The sequence below is a fragment of the Chrysochloris asiatica genome, unplaced genomic scaffold (assembly GCF_000296735.1).
Source record: "Chrysochloris asiatica unplaced genomic scaffold, ChrAsi1.0 scaffold00004, whole genome shotgun sequence".
In the NCBI taxonomy this organism is placed as follows: domain Eukaryota; kingdom Metazoa; phylum Chordata; class Mammalia; order Afrosoricida; family Chrysochloridae; genus Chrysochloris; species Chrysochloris asiatica.
In genome coordinates this window covers 5,640,267-5,661,739 of record NW_006408522.1, presented here as the reverse complement: position 1 = coordinate 5,661,739, position 21,473 = coordinate 5,640,267, and the positions used below count along the sequence as shown (strand labels likewise).

The following is a 21,473-nucleotide window of genomic DNA, read 5'->3' as shown; positions in this document are numbered from 1 at the left end:
GCTATTTTAAAGTTTGTAAAATAAATCAGGTTTATTATATGGGTAATAGCCATTTAATACCTTTAAGAGAAGACTGTTTCATTAAAATTTTTACTTTAGAGTCTTTAATTAATGTTTCTAGTTCATACTTTAAATAAAAATATGATCACTTATTAGCTGATATATGGCAGGAATTTACTGGAGTATCAAAATGTTAATCCTTACATAAAACATAATACAAAGTGTTTTAGCGAGTATACAAAGTCTTGTACCATACATTTATTGTATTAAAGGAAATCCTGGGTTCATTTTACTTTCCTAATCTTATTTTCCCTTTGTATTGTTTTAATTTCCTTAATTAGTTTGCCATATTGTATGTATTTTGATAAGACATCCTTTCTGAAACAAGACTAAGAATAAAAAGAAAAGGTATATACTTTCACATTAATTGCAGATGATTCACTGATTTCTTAACTTAGTGGGAGTGAGGGTAGCTAAGGCCCATGAACCCCTGAAATTGTATGTAAACTTTACATATGTATACATTATCACTGAGAGGGCTCATAGTTTTCATTACGTTCTTAAACAGTGCTGCCTCCAAAACAACATGAAGAACTAACTACTGTTTAAGACACTGTTCCATATTTACATTGTTCCTTTATCACATTAGGCAAATGGTACAATTATACAGAATCACTGGATAATGATTCATTAGCAATGGAGATAACATGTCCAAGATAAGCTGTTAAGCATATAGTTTGTGTCAAGTAAATTGAATTTCCATTTCTACCCAAAATGTTACACATTGAGGCTATAAAAATATGAACTTTAAAAATAAAAGGCAAGGTAATACTTAAAGCCATAGATAATCTAAAACTTAATTTTAGTTGCTTAAATGTTTTCATCTTGCATTCAAAGTCCTTTAACACAAAATATAATTGATAGATCTGCTTTTTCTGGCTAGTTTTTTTTTTTTTTTCTCCCCAATCCCAGTGTACAATGGAGATGATAAAAAAAAAGCAAGAAGCCAAAAGAAAAGAAAAATCCCAGTTAAACCTAAACTACTGAGCTTACCATGTCTTCACAAAACCAAACCAAAAGACGATCGATATGTTACAAACCACTAGTATCCTGGCATATCCTGGCTGCAGAATAATGCACTGGAACACAAGGTCAGTTAGAACCGCAAGGTTGGCAGTTCAAACCCACCAGCAGTTCCTAGGAAACCTTAAACATGGTAGTTATGAGTCAGAACCAACTCAATGGTACTTAACAACAAACAGTATTCCAAGAAACACAGCTTGGGAAATACTCCTTTATGAAGTCACAGTACTGATATCCAGCTGTATGGAAAAAAAATTACTAAAAAAGATATGCTCACTTAAATACACAATTACTTGCCACAGGCAATGGCACATTTCACCATTAAATACTCATTAGCTAAAAGTTTAACTCAACAGATCATACCTGATGGTAATTTCTGCTTCATCCCATTGGACCTTGGCAGACGTGCTGCCCTCTTTGACCACTCCAAGCAGCGTGGCATGGCGCCCAGTTTGTTTGTGAACACACCGACCTCCAACTCTTAGACCAGCATCAACTCCTCCTATCACTGCCAGCACGGGCCACACTTCTATGCAAAGGGTCCTCAGCTGTGGTTCTGACAGGTCAGCAAGGCCATGCCTATTATGTTTACCTTTCTCTTCCTCTTTGCTTTCCTTCTCCTCTCTCATTTCACTTTCCTCTCGGCTCTGAACTGAGCGGCTTTTCTTTAGCTTCTGCCCTGGCTCTTTAATACATATCTTAATTTTGTGCAGCCTTTCCATCATTTTTTTGTTAATGCAATAAGTCCAACGGTCTGTGCGATGAAGGATACGGATAAGCTGAATAGTGGCCTCAGCTAGCACTGTAGCTACTGGACTACAAATGGGATCTCCTGGAAGTAAATCTCGTGGTGTGCCACGCATCTGCATATCACAAATTTTCACCTGTATAAATGAAAAGGGGGAGGCAAAATGTGTGATATTAAGAGTTCTCATAAAATGTTGTTGTTAGTTGCAACTGAGTCAATTATGACTCAAAGCAACCCTACGTGAGAGTAGAGCTGCCCTATGGAGCTTCCTAGGTAGAAATTTTATGGAAATTGATCTGCAGGTTTTTCTCCTGAAGACCTTATGGTAGGTCAGAATCATTAGTGTTTCAGTTACCAGCTAAGCACTCAACCATTATGCCATCAGGACTCCTTTCCTCTATATTAATCACTATAAATTCTAGCATATGCTGAACTAGTGTTTGTACTCCTAATACATGTGCATTGTATCAAACAGCTCCCAACACGGACTGAGCAAATGTCTCAGATGTCCCAGAAGTTAATAACAGTATACTCAAAGAAAACCTAAACCCACAGCCAATGAGTTGATTTCAACTCATAACAACTCTGCATAAGGTTTTCAAGTCTGTAAGCCTTTTACAGGAGCAAAAAAAACCTCCCCTTTCTTCTGTGGAGCGGCTGGTGGGATTGAAGTTCTGACCTTGGGGTTAGCAGTCCCAGTGTTTATCCAACAGGGCCACCAGTGCTCCGTAACTGGGACATCCAGTATTCAGGTAATGACATCTTTTAACATTTAAGATTACTTTTAGAATTCTCTCTCATGTGAATAATTACTAACAAACCAGATTATCTCTACTTTCTATAATTCCTATAATTACACGTTAGTTGATTTATTATGTTCAAAATGCCACAATATCACGTAATGCCTTAATAAAGAGTAAATTTAACATCTAAAAATATCTAATTTTCTTCTAGAAGAGTAAATTATTGAAATCAGATTCTTTTAATGGTAAAAATAGTTCACTACATTTATAAATTTTAACAGATGCTAATATTAACAAAAAACCCCAGCAAACATCCTTTATTTAAAGTACAAAGATTTGAGGTTTCATTACCTTTTCCCCTGGGTTGCTACTATAGAACATTACACAAGGGTACAACTCCGCTGCATCCACATCTTCAAAAGCTAATTTGGGTTCCTTGCATGTGGCAGAAGTAATGAAAAGTAAAACAAAACAAAAATATTTTTTTCAAAAACAGGTAATATGCAGGAAAAGTAAAATCCAAAGCCCTCATGAGACAGAGCATAAAAGTTACTGCATCTCAATTAATCTTGCTAACCAAGAAAATTACTGCATCTCAATTAATCTTGCTAACCAAGAAAATTCCAAAACAATTAATAAAGGATCTTAATTGTTTCAACAATCTTACTAGATTTTATTATCTTTCCTTTCTGTTTTTTGTTCAGTGCTGATAAATATTTTTAAGAACCAAAAGGTATTAGAGAAAAAGAAGAGAGTTAATAATCTATAAATTGAATGAATAACCAGTACTCGAATAACTGTAAATAAAACCAAAAAAAACATGTAATGCTTATGAATGAGTTTCAGTACCTCTCCATTTTTCCCAAAGGAAATGGTTCTGGCTTCCATGTCTAACACACAGGTAATGAAATCTCCTTGAGTAAAGCTGGACAACGTCAGAGTCTGTTCTCCATTATGATAGAGGTTACCACTGTAGGCCCTATAAAGCCACATATCCGAGGTAGTGCGATGATTAAAGTCATGTACTGGCCATCGAGAAACTCCAACACAGGTGCCTTCATTACCTCTGTTTTCCTTCACAATGTAAAACTAAAATAAAAGTGGTAATGTTCACTAACATACAAAACCTCTGCTTATATACTATAAACAAGAATAACCAATACTGGAGAATGTTTGTAATGAACAGTTATGCATTTATTAGAGAACATAAACTTATTCTTATCCTAAATGAGAATAACAAAAATGAAATAATTTCATCAATTTATAAAGATTTTAAGACAAACGTATTCTTTACCTTCTTAGGCAAAAAAATCATCACTTATACATGTTGCTGCATTTTCATTGTTGGGGGAGGAGTTAGTTACAAAAATATTACTTGGTTCCTACATACCTTTCAGTTTCCATTCATATTAATATTATACATAATTGTAGAACATGGCAGATAATATTTTTTAAATCTTTCCACACAGTTGTTTTTTTTTTGGTTTGTTTTTGTAAAACTTGGGGAAAAAGGACTAAGAGGCAAAATACTCACAAAACTACTTGGAATTCTACGCACCTTCCACTGATAACACCCAGAAGTTACTCCAGTTGATGCCAATCCATATCCTTTTCCTCCACTGCCATGAGTTAAAATCTGTCCATTCTCTACTAAGCAACACTGAGCCTTTTCTGGGTCAAATGATACTTCTTGTATAGGAAGATTCTCATCTTCTTCCTCCAACTCTCCCTGCTTCTATCAGAAAGGAAGATGGGTTAATATTTTAGAAAAACACAGCTCTCCAGTAATACCTGCATTCTGTGGTTACTTGGTTTTATCCTACAAATATTTATTTAGTACCCATTATGTAGTCCTGGTGTGCTGTTATAGGATAAGCATTGGACTGCTGACTACATGGTTGGTGGTTCAAACCCACTAGCTGCTCCTCAGAAACCTTATACAGAATCTATGAGTTGGAACTAACTCAACAGCATTTAACAGCAACAACATGTATAATAAGTGATACAAACGGTTAACATGCTTGGCTGTTAACCGAAAAGCTGGAAGTTTGAATCTATACAGAGGCACCTCAGAAAACAGACCTAGTACTCTACTTCCATAAAAATCAGCCACTGGGGGAAAAAAAAAATCAGCCACCGAAACCCTATGGAGCACAGTTTTACTCTGACATACATAGGGGTCATCATGAGTTGGAAACAATCCAACGGCAATGGGAACACAATGATAAATAGAACATGGATTTGCCCTTACCAGGCTTACAGTCCAATTAAGGGACACAGAAATAATAAATAATAGTTTTGTAGTAAAAGAATAACAATGGAGCTCTGGTAGCATAGTGGTTACCAATCGGGCTGCGAACCGCAAGGTCAGCAGTTCAAAACTACCAGTTGTTCCATGGGAGAAAGATGAGGCTTTCTGCTCCCGTAAAGATTTACAGCCTCAGAAACCCTGTACAGGGTCGTTATAAGTCAGAACCGACACCACGGCACACAACAACAGTAAAATAATAATAGGAGTTCCATGATCAGTATGTTGTTGTTATGTGTTGTCAGGTCGGTTCTGACTGATAGTGACCCTGTACAGGTTTCCGAGGAACAGCTTGTTCCTTGTTCAGTGCTTATCCTATAGCAACACATCAGGAGCCCCACACGACTGGTATAGCAGAAATATAAAAGTGTTTTGGTCTAATGATATTTGGGAAGGTCAAGGCAAGCATTTAAAACAAGATGACTTATAAGATGAATCTTGAATGAGGGCAAGGCATTAAGCAAGGCATTTAGGGCACTGTGTCCAAGGAGATACAACATAATTCAGTTATTTAAAGTAACTACAAGTATAGTGGAAGGTCTGGATCATGAAAGTGACAAAAAATGAGCCTGGTAGGTGAAGAAGGACAAAATAATGGAAGGTCTTTTATGGCATATTATCAAGTTTGAACTTAAATCTACAGACAATAGGGGGTGCCTGTGATGGGGTCCTGGTATGGTGCTGTAGGATAAGCACTAATGGCAAGGTTAGTGGTTCAAACCCACCAGCCGCTCCTTGGAAATCCTATACAGGGTCACTAGGAGTTGGAAGTGACACAACACTTACAACACCACGTAGAATGATTTATACAGGGATCTATAATAAGACCTATGTTCTATAAACATTTTTCAAGGGTGTGTGTATAGGCTGAAGGTAGAGAGATCAAGAAGGAAACTATTGCAAGGGTTCAGGTAAGAAATGATGAGGGCCTAAATTCACTTATTCAGTTTTTCATGAGCATTTATTTACAAAGTATCTACTATGTTCCAAGCACTTCATCAGTTCCTATGTATTCAGCAGAGTCCTGGCATGGCGCTTATAGGATAAGCATTGAACTGTAAGGTCAGTGTGAACTGCAAGGTCGGAGGTTCAAACTCACCAGTTGCTCCTCAAAAATCCTGTACAGGGTTGCTATGAGTTGGAACAACTAGACAGCACCTAACAGCAACATGTATTCAGCAGTGTATACGAAAGAAAAAATTTTTGCTCTCACAGAACTTATATTTTGAAAGAGGGATGTAAAATAAACTAGAAAACATCAGGTAATAAATGCTTTGCTGAAATTCAAACAGGTGATGTAATAAAGAGTGCATAGGGCTACTGGAGATTGAGTGGTCTAGAAAGGATTCTCTAAAGAGGCAACAATTAAGTTGAGACATGGAAAGAAGTAGTCAACTTCTGGGAAACATATATGAGTGAAGTACTCCAGATTCACGGAACAGTCAGTGCAAAGCGGAAGGGAAGGAACAAGTGTCATACGTTCAAATACAAGAAGGAGGATACTTGCTCAAAGAATAGTCGTGAACAAAGGGAAAGGTGCTCAATTTTATCCCCAGAAGGATAAAAGATCTTGGTGAGTTTTAACCAAGTGACCAACATCCTCTGATTTACAATTTTAAAACAACAAATACTCTGGATCCTGTGTAGAAAATAGGCAACAGGAAGTTAGAATTGAATCAGAAAGACCAGTTAGGAGGCTATTGCACGGTCCAGGGCAGAGATAATAGTGACATGGTATAGGAGATAAAGAGGTAAGCAAATTCAAGTTTTGTTTTACAGAGAAGGCAACAAGCCTTGGAGATGGCATGGTAAAGAAAATGAGGGTGATACAAAAAGAGGAACAAAGAATGACTCCTAGGTTTTTTACCTGAGTAACTAACTAGAAGGATAAGAAAAAACAAGACGTGATGAAGCTAGTGATGCTATTTTTGTATATACTAAGTACGACATGGATGTTAAGTGCAGTCAAGTTGGTTCCGACTCATAGTGACCCTGGGTTTTCAAGAAGCATCTGGTCAGTTTGAACTGCTGACCTAGCAATTTAAACCGACCTTGTGGTCCAGTGCTTATCCTATAGTGCTACACCAGGACATGCCTATTAGCCTAACATTCAAGTGCTGAGATCAGAAGAATATGGGTACAGAAGTCTAGAATTCAGGAAAAAGGTCAGAACTGGAATTGTAAAAATGAGTCTGATTAAGATTTCCTTAGGTACAGGAGGAGTGGGGGTGCTGCTGCTGCTGCCTCGTGCCATCAAATCGGTTCCAACTTATAGTGACCATGTATGGGGTTTCTGAGGCTGTAAATCTTTATGGGAGTAGAAAGTCTCAACTGGCTGGTGGAGTTGAACTGCTAACCTTGCTGTTAGCAGCACAACACATAATGCTACCAAGGCTGGGGTTGGTAAAAAGAAAGGTTCTTAGGACCATGACTTAGGATACACCTAACACTTAAGAGATTAAACAGAATTGAAGAACTAATACAGGAAAAATTAGAAGAAAAGACCAATGCACTGAGAAAGAAGGAAAACCAGAAAAAGTGTGTAATCATGAAAGCCAAAAAATAATTAAGGTAGACGGACAGATGGATTCATGAGATCTTTGTTAAGTGCTGATGAGTCAGTTCTGACTCCTAGCAACCCTACACAGGGTTTCAGAGGCTTGTAAATCTTGGTGGGAACAGAAAGCTTCATCTTTTTCCCATGGAGCAGCTGGTAGGCTCAAACCACAGACCTTGTTGTTAGAAGTCCAGTGCTTATCCTATAGATCCATAGCATTCCCAAGATATATCTAGGAGGTATAAAGCAATAGGTCCCTAGGTACTACATATATGGGGAAGTTAGGAAAGTCTAGAATTCCCAGGAATTTGGGCTTTAAAAGCTAGGTGCAACCAACCAAGAAGGGATAAGATGAAAAGGAAAAGTTTGAGAGAGAGAGACTTGGGTTAGCAAGTAAGTTTTGAAGGCACCCACATGTAGGTGAAAATGGTAATGGATGTGGATGAGAGTGCTAAATAAACTAAGGACAGAATTCTGAGTAACATCAGTGGAGAAAGAGACACCAAAGGAGCATTTACTGCAGAGGAAATCAAGAATTGGTAGAGGGTATAGGGGTCACTATAATTCAGAACTGACTCAACAAGCATTTAACAATAGGGTATATGAAGATCTAAGAGATGATAATGTTTTGAAAATGACAGTAGGCTAGTTTCCAGAGGTCAAGTAAAATACAAAAACGTATATACTATATTTAGCAATTAACACTTACCTTTGTCATTTTATTTTGGTGTCTTGATGGAAGATAAATTGTTGGGTTTAAAAGAGAATGAGAAATGAAGTGGTTGAACCATGTCGATTTACACTGTAAGAAGCTTAATAGTGAAAAACGAGAAAAATAAGGGAGGCTTCATGGATAAAAATGGAATTTGTGAGAGCAGAAATGAGAAATGGCTGTTTATAACCTACAGGGATTGAACCAGTAGAGTTAGAAAAGGTAACTGATAGAGCAAGATCCCTCAGAGAAAGGATCCAGAGAAGGTAACAAAATATTCACTTTTTCTGTTTAAAATTACCTTTTTGGAAGAAGCAATTACCTGTAATTTTATATCCTGTTCTTTTTCCCTTATCTGAATAGCATGTTTGGCCTGAGCAATGGGTGACTCCCACATACAATCCGATAGAAGGGAAAATAAACGTTCAATAACCTGTTTTATTAAAAGGAAAAAGAAAGATGTAATTTGAGTAATTTTGAATAATTTCAGAAAATATCAATCATAAAGCTGTAACATTAGGTCACATGTTAAGTTTGATTATACAACTGTTGCCTTTTGTGGTTCAAGTTAAACATCTTTAGAAAGGCCATCAACCCACTAGGAAGTGGGTTCCATTGCCCTCATGTTGCCTTACCATCTGCATTTCTGACCCCAGCCATACAACTTCACAAATTTCTCTAGCAAGGGCCAAGCCTGATAAGGAATCCCACATAGTTTCCATTTTTTTTTCTAATCTTGTAAGCATATCTTTACCCTCCTCATAAAATTTGTCTTTTGCTTTGCTAGGGGTGGGATAATAAAGAAAGCAATATCAAAAGTGGAAGCTACTGAAAATGACACATTCATAACTGAAGAGTCTATAAACTTAAATTTTAGGTGAATCATGTGGTGGATATGAAAAACATTTAACAGCTTTAAAAATAGAAACCTGGGCCATTTGATCATCTTCTACGCCAGATTCACAGGCTGGCAGCACAGCTTCAAGGACATGAAGTGCAAGGAGCCTCGTTCTTAAGTTACCAACTAGAGGAATACCTGAGGGGGGAGAAAGACATTGTCTTATTATCAATATGATTTAAAATGCAGCTCTTAGAAAAAAAGGCTCCTGAGGCTGCTGAGCATTTGTGAGTGGAATGGGCTTCATTTCAACTATTATCACAAAAAATTCTGAAATAATACTGTACCCATTAATGTATATGAATAGTCAGGCTTATGTCCCAGTTTTTAATGTATAATATAATAATAAGAAAAGCATGATAACAGCTACCTGTTATCAGGTACTGTGCTATCACATTTACTCTACAAATCCTGCATTGTATTTCCATTTTACCGTCAAAGAAACTAAGACTCAAAGAAGTAACTTTATTAAAGCTACATAGTTCAGTGTCCGTGGTGTTAAGAGCCATCAAGTCAGTTCCAACTCATAGCAACCCTATGCACAACAGAATGAAGCGTGGCCCAGTCCGGTGCCATCCTCACAATTGTTGTTACACTTAAGGACATTGCTGCTGCCACTGTACCAATCCAACTCACTGGGGTTGGGGGTCTTCCTTTCTTCTCGCTGACCCTCTACGTTACATTAGTAAATGCCAAATGCAATATGCCATTTGATTTCTTGGCTGCTGCTTCCATGAGTGTTGATTGTGGATCCAAGCAAAATTAAGTGACAGCTTCAATTTTTTCTCCATTTAACATGATGTTATTTATCAGTTCAGTTGTGAGGATTTTTGTTTTCTTTACATTGAGGTGCAATCCACACTGAAGACTGTGGTTTTTGATCTTCATTAGCATTTTAAGTCCACTTCGCTTTCATCAAGCAAGGTTGTATCATCTGCATATCCCAAGTTGTTAATGAGTCTCCAATTCTAACGACACGTTCTTTTTCATATAATGCAATCTCTAGCATTATTTGCTGAGCAAACAGACTGAAGTATGATGAAAAAATACAACTCTGGCACACACCTTTTCTGATTTTAAGCCATTCAGTATCCCCTTATTCTGTTCTAAAAACTGCCTCTTGGTCTACATACAGGTTCCTCCTGAGCACAATCAAATGTTCTGGAATACCCATTCTTTGCAATGTTGTCCATAGTTTTTCATGATCCATGCAGTCAAAAGACATTGTCATATTATCAATATGATTTACACTAAAAGTTAAAATATGCATAGTCAATAAAGCACAAGTAAACATCTTTCTGGTATTCTCTGCTTTCAGCGAAGATCCATCTTATGTCAGCAATAATAATTCCTAGTTCCACATCCTCTATTGAGTCTGGCTTGAATTTCTGGCAGTTCTCTATCAATGTACTGTTGCAGCCATTTCTGAATTATCATCAACAAAATTTTACTTACATGTGATATTAATGATATCGTTTGATGATTTCCGTATTTGGTTGGGTTACCTTTCTTTGGAAGGGGTACAAATATGTATCTCTTCCAACAGGTTGGCCAGATAGATGTCATCCAAATTTCTTGGCATAAATGAGCAAGCACCTCCAGTTAGGCATCAATTTGTTGAAAGATTTCAATTTGTATTCTGTCAATTCCTGGAATCTTGTTTTTTGCCAATGCTGTCAGTGCAGCTTAGACTTCTTCCTTCAGTCTTACCAGTTCTTGATTACATGCTACCTTGTGAAATGACTGATCAGTAGAGACAGACTATTAAACAGGTCTGTCCACGCCTAAAGCTGAGGCTTATCATACTCACTGTCTTTCTTCTGTCCATGGCCTGAATGACTCACAGAAACTGCCATGGCACACAGAGATAGAGATAGGATATTGGTACAAAAATATGTATTCTTTTTAAAAACAGACAGCTGATTTTTTAAATTATGTTCTAAAAACTTTACCAATGTTATATAAGCTTCACCTTATTAAAGGAGGAAAAAAGCTACTGAAAGTTATACTAATTAAGAAAAACAAAAGTAAATGAGAATATATATATACATATATATGTACCATGGAAGATTATATTACATTTAAGAATGTAATATAATTATGCTACATTTTAACATAATAGGGAAGGACTGACAGCAATCTATGCAAGCAGATCAACTCTTTAGGCTTAGAACCAAGAAGGAACAAAAAACTAGTATCTATCACACAATCAAAGTAACAGAAATTCATTATTCAAGAGAATGGACAAAGTCAGTTTATATCCTGATAATCAAAGAAGTAAAGCCAAAACTTACAGTGAACTATCATATTAAACAGGAATGTTCTCTAGATTAAATTTAAATTTCTCCAATGCTACTTTCTATTATTAATTGCTATCCATTTTTACTCCTGAAATTGTAGTTTCATTTTGATTAAATAAATCTTCAGTAAAAAGAAAAGCCAGGAAATTAAGGCCAATGATTGTAATGATTTATATAAAATATAAAAGGTCATATACCTGAAGCACACTTCTGAGATGCTATATTTAGAAGCACCTCGGTCCACTTTGGGGAAGCCATTTTTGACTGGATTGCTTTTGATGACACAACTCTACGAAGAAAAACTAAAAAATCCCCCAGATGCAGTTCTGCTGCATGTTGTTTCCTAAGAGCAGCTGAGGAGTGAAGAGACAAGTCTACATTAAAACCAAAAGCCAATAGGACACAATGTGATGTCAGATCATTTACGCATTTTGATTGCAGGAAGCACAAATCTAATTTGAAAGCTAAGATGCCAGTAAGTTAATGACTTTTTTAAAACTTAAACAACAGAATGATGAAAGATCAGAAAATCAAACTTAAAATATCTGCTACATCTAGAAACAATAATAGAGAACAGACTAGTATGAAGTATGTCTGCTCAGGATTTAAAAATATATATTTTAATGTTTTTGTTACTGAGAATATACACAGCAAAAAACAACAACCACCAATTCAACATTTCTACAGGTATAATTCAGTGACACGAATAACATTTTTCAAGTTGTACAACCAACATCACCCCTCCAACTCTGAGTTGTCTCTCCCCTATTAACATAAACTCACTGCTTCCTGTGGGTCCTTTCTGATCCTCTGAGTTGATGTCACTTTGATCCCATATAGATCTTAAAAGAGCATAACGCTCAAGGCAGACAGTTTTTACGGATTAAGCTAAACTAGTAATTGGTAGCATAGTGGTTACGAATCGGGCTGCGAACCTTAAGGTCAGCAGTTAGAAACTACCAGCTGTTCCACGGGAGAAAGATGAGGCTTTCTGCTCCCGTAAAGATTTACAGCCTCGGAAACCCTGTACAGGGTCGCTATGGGTCGGAACCAACTCGATGGCATTTAACAACAACAATAAAGTAATTGGTTTTAAGAAGACTTTTACTTGGTTTTGTACTTCCCCCACCTCACCTCCTTTTTTTTTTTCTTCATTGCTTCTGCTAGGGTTACAGCAAAGAAAACCCTTATGGGACAGTTCTATTCTTTCACATGGGATTGCTATGAGTTTAAATTAATTCAACAGTGCCTACCAACAACAACAATCTATCTTTATAGGAGGGTAAATCTAGGCTGGAGGGCTCTTGTTTTGCTGAAATGGGTATACAGGTCTATGTGAGAATTATATTGGTAGGGACAATTAGAGAAAAAGCTATGAATGCCTCCAACTTTCCTATACTCAGTATCCTATCTCTTCTTTATTTAAACTGATAAGCAAATACTTTTATACTAATAATTCAAAGAATATAAAATTTTAGCCTGCCCAGCATACAGGGTCACTATGAGTTGGAATCAACTCAACAGTAGAAGGTTTATTTTGTTTTTCATTTTATGTATACACATCTCTCACTTCAGCCTTGTTCTTACACATTTAGTTTAAATCCAGTTCAAAAACTACTTCTTCTATCAGACCTTCTGTGTCTTGGTAGAGTGACCTGGGGAAATCTCTTTTATGATGGCATGTATCCACCCTCCAACCTTCAGTAAACATTTCAGTAACAAGACCCTAAATGAATTAAAGTCTGGAGACCTTAAATATAAAACTGGTGGATACAACTTAACATAAGCTTGTTTCAATATCAATACTACCTTTGAAATTGAGTTCTTAATACCTAGGCTGCCTATCTCTGAATGCTTACCCACTGCTGGTACTAGTCAGTATTATTCTTAACTATTCCCATGAGTAGAGGGTCCAGTGGTCCTTTCTCCAGGACAGCCTGAGGGAATGGACACAGACATGGAAACAGTCTGTTGTCTGTTCTTACTGCTAGGACTCACTCACAGACTGGTTCTCTCTTTATGGAGATAAAGAATCCAGTTTTCTTGGGGGCCTACATGCTAACTGCTGTCTATATGTACAGCACTTAGCATAGAGTGGCAAGACATTGTCACCTTGTTGCTGTTGTTAAGTGCCATTGAGTCGGTTCCAACTCATAATGACCCTGTAAATGGTTCCAAGGAGTGGCTGGTGAGTTGGAATTGTTGACCTTGTGGTTAGCAGTCTAGTGACTATTCTACTTTGCCTCCCAGAACCCTTTATTCCCCTAATGGAGTTATGAAAAACAGGAGGTGGCATATATGCTTGTTCTTATTGTATCATATGTATCTTCTGAGTATGCTCATGCTTGTTGTATAAAGACCATTTTCTGTACATAATAATAATAATAATAATAAAAGGAATTTGCTACTACTTCAACCTCTGAAACTGAAAAGCTAGTTCTCATCTATCCTCTAGAATTAACTGAAGAGATTTAGATATTTCTTCTTCTTGTCTGACATGGTACTTATTCACCTAAATGTCTACCTCCCTTCCTACCCTAGAAGGTCCCTGAGGGCAGGGAAACCATTGTATTGAAAGCGTATTGCCATTATTTATTCATCCACCCACCAGTCAACAAAACTACTAATACTATTTTTTATTATTTCACATCAATCTGAAAATCTTCACTGAGCCCTCACTATGAGCTTTAGGTACTAAATTGTTTAATCCTCAAAACAATTTTATACAGTTGCTCCTACTTTTATCCTTATTCTATGAGGGAATTGGAACACCAAGAGGTTAAATAATGTGTTTTCTTCCTCCAGCTGCCTATCAAACCAAAAATAGATTCCTATGGTAACGAGACATGGTACTGTCATCATACATTTTGAATAGTTGATACTTTCCCCCTTTATTCCATTAATTATAGAAGAGACATATGCAGAACCCTGTTATTCAGAGTATAAGTTCCACTGAAATACAATGCTCACTGATAATTTTTTTTAAATTGTGAGTTGTTGTTTTTGTTAAGTGCCATTGAGTCAGTTCCAACCCATAGCGACCCTATATAGGGTTTTCAAGGAGCAGCTGGTGAGCTTGAACCACCATGCTTGCAGCTCAAACTGATTTTGCAGTCCAGCGTATTAACCCACAGCACCACTATGAGTAGATGATCATTATTGTTAAGTGCAGTCTAGTCAATTCTGACTCATAGTGGTCCTATATAGGATTTCCAAGGTGCGGGTGATGAGTTTGAACCATCGACCCTGCAGTTCAAAGCAACCTTTCAGTCTAGTGCATTATTACAGAAAGTACAATTTATGATGGCTAAATATAAACAAGAATTTAGTTAGCAACTAGGAAGCAGAGCAGCCTAGGAAAAAATCCAGCCTCTCTCTTCAGCCTGGTGTCATGCTGTAGGATAAGCACTGGACTAGTAATCACAAGATGGCAGTTCAAACCTACCAGTCCTCTCAGAAACCCTATACGGGGTCATTATGAGTTGGCACTGACTCTACAGCACACAAAAACAACAATTATAACCCAGTTCCCCCAAACCAAAATCTTTGGTCCTGGATGAACATTTAGGCCAGGACTGAGGTTAGAGATGGCTTATCAGATCCTATGCTAAGAAAATATCTGACCTTCCCCTAAGCAATCAGGCAATAACCTGCAGGAATCAGTCAAAACTCTAGGTCCTAGAGCCAGAACTCCAAGGAGAGGGTGAACCTAGAAGTTAAGCAGGATGGTCACACTATTAGGATCTTTCTAAGGTGAGGAGGCAAGGAACTCTGGTAGTATAATTGCTACAAATTGGGCTGCTAACCTCAAAGTCGGCAGTTCGAAACTACCAGCTGTTCCGCAGGAGAAAGATGAGGCTTTCTGCTCCTGTAAGGATTTGCAGCCTTTCAGAAACCCTGTGCAGGGTCACTATGAGTCGGAACCAACTCCACGGTACTTAACAACAACAACAAGGTGAGAAGGCTGGGTCAGAAGATCATACATATTTAGGAGAGAAAAGGAGTTTGTAAACCAACAGACAAATAAAATCCTTCTAATAGAAAGAAGTCTACATTCTACTGATATATTGTTGTTGTTGTTAAGTGCCATCGAGTCGGCAACCCTGAACAGGGCTTCCGAGGCTGTAAATCTTTACGGGAGCAGAAAGCCTCATCTTTCTCTCACAGAGCAGCTGGTCGTTTCGAACTGCTGACCTTGCGGTTCATAGCCCAATTCGTAACCACTACGCTACCAGAGCTCCTTTACTGTTATGTAGATAATGGCAATTCAATAAATGCTTGTAAATAATGGCAAAGAAAAAGAGTTTAGTGATACCTCTGAAATCTCGCTTCTCAGTTTCTCCACTAGACTCAACTTTTTTTTCTTCTTCTTCCTTCTCTTCTCCTTCCCCTTCTCCAAAAGAAGCCATAAGTAGTACACCAGTTTGGGACAACAAATTCTTCAACTGACTACACAGCAGATCCAATAAGGACTGAACTACTTTGGGGCTCAGTTTATCAGCATAGGTCCTATATGAAATAAAAGGGAAAACAGTTGTAAGAATGCAGAGGATAAAAGTCATTTGAAATGCAAAAATGTAGCTAATTAGGGAATAGGAAGATTACTAAAATGTAGAGCAAACTGATCCCTTAGAGTTCTACCAAGATATCCACAATTCTCACCCTGTGGTGATGGCCAGAATCTGGAGCAGTCTTGTACTGGCCACTTTCAAAGCTGTGCTAAGCTGGGAAACACCCGTCTTTGGCAACAACTGCAGAGGCTGTCCTAGCATGGTGTCTGTGCCACATAGCTGTGACAGTACATTCAGCAGACCAGTTGAAATTGCCAAAGAAACATCCACGGGTTGATAGTGAACACTCAGGGCGAAAACTGTAACCAAAAGTAAACGCTGCTGGGCTTCTGGAAAAAAAAAGAGATAGCTGAGAATATTCTTTGAACTAGTAAAGCACTTACAGAAATAAATAATCTCACAAAATATAAACAATAATATGAAATGTTACATTTCAAATATTTATGCTTTACCTGTAAACTGATCTATTAATGTTAGATAACAAGGTAGATAATGCAACTAACATAATCTCAGGCTAAAATGTAACCATCTTGTATTTGCTGGGTAGTTACTCACCAATATGATGTTTGTTTGCTTGCAGAGCTCTCTCCAGGGTAGCAGACAACTGTTGATAAATCTTGTGCACTGCCACCTGGATTTCAATCTGAATATTTCTCTTTGCTGCTCTGATCCCATCCTGAATTACACATAACGATTTACTTTTTCTATGAGCAACAATAACATCTCCTTGCCACAAAGTATTACCATTTTATTCCTAGTTTATACTACAGCCCTGATGGTTTTGATTATTTAGTGTATTTCATTCAACATATGAAAACTTTAAATAAGTTTATTTTCAAATGTTTGATAATTCTTAATTTTATATTATCTTTTTCCTTTCTCACAAAGTAATTTTTCTTCTGTAAATGTGGAAGACATTAGACAACATAAAGATAGCACTTAAACTCTTGACGCTCCTCTTCCCCAACCCCTATTCACCTTGCTGTTGTTGTTCTGTGCCGCTGAGTCAGTTTCAACTCACACTAACCCTGTATAGCATGGGTTTGAACTACCAACCTTGAGGTTACCAGTCCAGTGCTTATCATACAGCACCACACCAGGGTTCACAATCTTAATCTATCTATATTCCACTGGCTAAGGATTAATAAAACAGAACCAGTAAAAAATTTTAAAGTGCAATAGTACTAAAGTCACCTAATTCCATCTGCACTAATTAGGAAACTAAACCAATAAGATACCCTAAAAAGTAACTTAAAAGTCTTTACAAAAAACATATATATATATAAAAAAAAAACCTTCGATCTTAAATACCAAGTTTAGCATTATAAATTGATTTTTCAAGAAGTCAGTTAAAATCTGAATACAAGTAGTTAATCTTAAGAGTCCAGAAACAGAGGACCCTAGGGCCATCAAGAGAGATGAGCACAAGTGGAATGCAGGACCCTATCCAGAGAAACAGCGACACCAGAGTTGGAGGCAGAGATGAGGACATGGAAAGAGGGAGCAGCTGAGGACTCTGGAATCATGGAAACAGAGGGACTGAGTGCTGGTGGCCAGGAGGCAGGCTTGCAGAATATGCCTTTTGGTTTTTTAAAAATTATTATATATTCCTGAGTGTTTTTGTGTACATTTCCCCCTGCTCCTCAAAACAACAACAACAACAACAAAAAACCCCAGAGGGAATGGAAACATATACTGCTGAATGATGATGCACGAGGAGATTGTAATCACTGCAATGAAACGATGGTGTAAACCTGATGTTCTCCATGTAAACTATCACTCAGTTCACAATAAAAACTTTAAACAAACAAAAATCTGAATACACCTACCTGATAGTGATGCAATCGGCCACTCTCTCCTTTGGCTCCAGCATGTCCAACAGTGCCTAAACCAAAGCATCCAGCTAGAAACTGGAGTCTCACAGATGTGAGCAGTGTGGATGACTGGAAGCCTGAGCTCAACCTGCTTCCTGCCAGAGAGATGCTACCTTTTTCCTCCATTCCAGACAATAGGACAAGGATCTGGTGAAGTGCCTCTAAGCGAAGCTTGAGAAAAAGTAAAAGAAATATCTTTTAGAGTTCTTCATTCAACTTAGACAATATATTATTTATCACACAGGAAATTCTGACATTTCCTAAGAATTGATTTAATTTTAAGGTAAACATTCATTTTACTATTTGACTTCTTTTTTTCTTATCTAAAGGAGCTCTGGTAGCGTAGTGGTTACGAATCCGGCTGCTAACCTCAGGGTCAGCAGTTCAAAACTATCATCTGTTCCATGGGAGAAAGATGACGCTTTCTGCTGCCGTAAAGATTTACAGCCTCAGAAACCTTGAACAGGGTCGCTATGAGTCGGAACCGACTCCACAGCACATTACAATAACAACAAATATATATATATACATATAAACTCTCTAAGCAAAAATACTTCTGTATTAAAGTGTCTATAGGATACAAAGAGAAAAGAAGTAGATTTGGTTGTAGGAGACCTGGTTTCAAGACAATACTCCTGCACCTACCATGTAGCCGGGAAAAGTTCACATAGCTTCAAGTGGAAAATGTAGCTTAAAGTAAGTACCTTCTCTAACCTACACACAGAGTCACTACTGTGATGGATCATGGGATGCATATGAGAGCGTCAAAACTGTAAGATAGCATTATGACTGCTTCCTTTATTTACAACAAAGTTATATAGAACAAGAACTTAAGAACTGGAGGGTGTAATTCACTGTGGTCTCTTGCACTTTTGACCCATTTTCCCTAAGAGGACAATATCTACCACTATATTCCATCAGTCTATCTCCCCCCTCCACCTTTTTTTTTTAAACTTTGCAATCTGAAGTTATTTTAGATATATAGAAGAGTTGTGAAGATGGTACAGAGTGTTCCCATATATCTTTCCCCTAACTTTCCCTAATGTTAACATCTCATAAAACCATGGCCCATTTCTCAAACCTAAGGAATTTACATTGTTACACACTATTAACTAAACTGCTGATTTTAACTGAATTTCACCGGTTTTCCCATGTCCTCTCTTTCCCAAGATCAATCCAGAATACCACACTGCCTCTAGTTGTCTTGTCTCCTTAGCTTCCTTCTGTTTGTAATAGTCTTTCCTTGTTTTTCACAACCTTGATACTTCTGAAGAGCTGTTATGTATATGTATATTGTAGAATATTCCTCAATTTGGGTTTGTCACCAGATTGCACTAGAGTTTTGTATTTTGAGGAAATATACCACAGAAGTGAGAGCCCTTCTTATCATATTGTATCAGGGTGTATCTGATATCAGTATGACTGTTGATATTAGCCTCGATTACTCGTTTAAGATCATTTCTGCCAAGTTTCTGCAATGTAAAGTTATTATTTTCCCCTGTTCATACTGTTAGAAACAAGTCATTTAGTTCAACCCATCCTTAAGGGGGAGGGTAATTAAGCTCCACTTCCTAGAAGGAGGAGTATCAAAGAGTTTGAGGGACATGTTAAACCACAGTAACTAATAAAAAAATATTTTGGGAAAGATACTTTGAGGTTATGCAAACATCCTATTCTCCTTGAACTTTTTTCCACTAATTTTAATATTCATTGGTGAGTCTTGCTTACAGTGATTATTACTGTGGTGTTCTATTCCGGTCCTTTTAAACTGAAACAAATGCATCAAAAGAGGGACCCGTGTGGCTACCAGCCACTCTTACCTTATTTTCCAGAATAAAGAAATACTTACAATTAGAATATCTTATTCTAAGAGATGATAAAAAATATACACCTGTCTAATTCAAATAAACCACTATGCTGTTTTAATTAACAAAGCAATTCAGAAAGCTAAAGTGAAAGAAGGGGCAGGCAAAGAAAAACAAAAAGTTTTTCCTAGAATTATATATTCAGTGGCTCCATTTAAGTTTCCAGAGTCCCTCATGGGACTAAATATAAAATACTTACTTCTGCTCTTAGCTGCTGCTGTTCCATTGCAATGATGGAGGCCTGGGGGCTTGTAGACATATTTTCCTCTGGCTCTTTAAAACCTGGGGCATTCCCTACATCTCCACTCACAAAGCTTACAACATTTTCGATCAAAGTGTGAACTCCCAAAGTCTTGGTAAGATCAAAATCAGACTCAAAGGAGTAAGAGTTGTACAACCAGTCTCTGCTATGTTTTAGGCGAGCCCAAGAGTCACTCAGGGATTCCAATTGACTGTGCATAGGACCTATTTACAAACAGAACAAACACGCATCAATGGCAACCAAGTAGAGCAAACATTCTAGAACTAGGTGAGAGTTGAGCACTGCTACAATACCACTTGGTGAGAAATGGATACTCATGTTTGAATACATGCATGCATTAAGTGAATCTGAGCAAAATGCTTTCATAAAAAAACAACAAACAAAAACTAGAGCAATGTAAGAAAATAAAGGAAAAGCCTTGTTTGATGTACCAGTGTCTCTGTCAGCACTTTGCAACAAGTTGCCACAAGAAAAAGAAAGGCAGAAGCTGCTCTCAAAATGCTTAGCTTTAAATGCTCTGTAGTATTAAACCAGACCATCATTTATGAGCAAAGAAAAGGCACTTAGGACACTGATGGTAAGGCCTATTTGTACTAAAAGTATTTTACTTGCATTAACATTATCACTACAAACGGTAAGAATGCATATGTATACATGTCTGCAATGAAATATTACCCAAAAAAATGAATATAGAAGGGCAAGTAAACTTACACAAAAAGGAAACACCTGTATCACTCTTTGGGTTCATTACTATATAAATAACCACTCTCAATGCCTATGTCAACTGTATATTTATTACAGATTGTGAAACTCTGATACAGAGGAAGCAAAGTTTCATAGACAAGAATATGGAACATTTACTATAGTAAAACCTGCAAAAGTAAGAGTCTGCATAAGGCAGAAATCAGTCAAAGAAAGAAAACTCTTTTCCACTAAAAGAGAGCAGTGAAAAAAGGTCAAATTGCACCTTTAAGCAGAAAATAAGGCAGTCCCAGTGAGAGTTTTTGGCTCTTACAGGTTTCACAAGTATAACACGATACCCTGAAGCTATAAAATGGTGTGTCACAATAGTTGCTGAATACTATTAGCTTTGCCAGTGGGCATTTGTTAGACTAAAATCATTACATAAGGCACAAAAGTGTTAACATGTTTGAACACAAAAACAATTATCCAAGTCATTTGCCAATATTAGCTTTTAAAAATATATACATACTCAATTCTTGCACAGCTTGTCTCTTTTAATTTAACTGACCTTAGATACATGAATTGGATAAATCATAATCCTTGGTTTATGATATACTCTCATAACCATTCCATACATGGCTGGCTTCTGTATTTATATATTTGCTTATAATATACATATGTGAACACAAGAACTAGAAAATGGACAAGGAACTTATATCTGTCCATTTGCTACTCCAACCATCTTTCCTTGTCTCCTCCTAGCTAAGGCTAATGTTATTCTAAATCCTGGGCTTATCATTCCCTCAATTGTGCTACTGTTAAATATGCTATTATAAAATATGTCAAGTTGGTTCCGACTAATAATGAC

At 37.2% G+C, this 21,473-nt stretch overlaps 1 protein-coding gene across 1 annotated transcript in view; it reads right to left on the bottom strand.

Moving 5' to 3' along the window:
- HERC1 (HECT and RLD domain containing E3 ubiquitin protein ligase family member 1) overlaps positions 1–21,473 on the bottom strand; it is a 257,233-nt gene that overhangs the window by 84,890 nt on the left and 150,870 nt on the right. Inside the window, 12 exon segments of the mRNA XM_006831850.1 lie at positions 1,447–1,967; positions 2,926–3,009; positions 3,424–3,663; positions 4,133–4,309; positions 8,474–8,584; positions 9,081–9,187; positions 11,547–11,702; positions 15,665–15,858; positions 16,012–16,249; positions 16,476–16,596; positions 17,750–17,965; positions 19,859–20,124. Coding sequence (XP_006831913.1) covers positions 1,447–1,967; positions 2,926–3,009; positions 3,424–3,663; positions 4,133–4,309; positions 8,474–8,584; positions 9,081–9,187; positions 11,547–11,702; positions 15,665–15,858; positions 16,012–16,249; positions 16,476–16,596; positions 17,750–17,965; positions 19,859–20,124 — 2,431 coding nt within the window.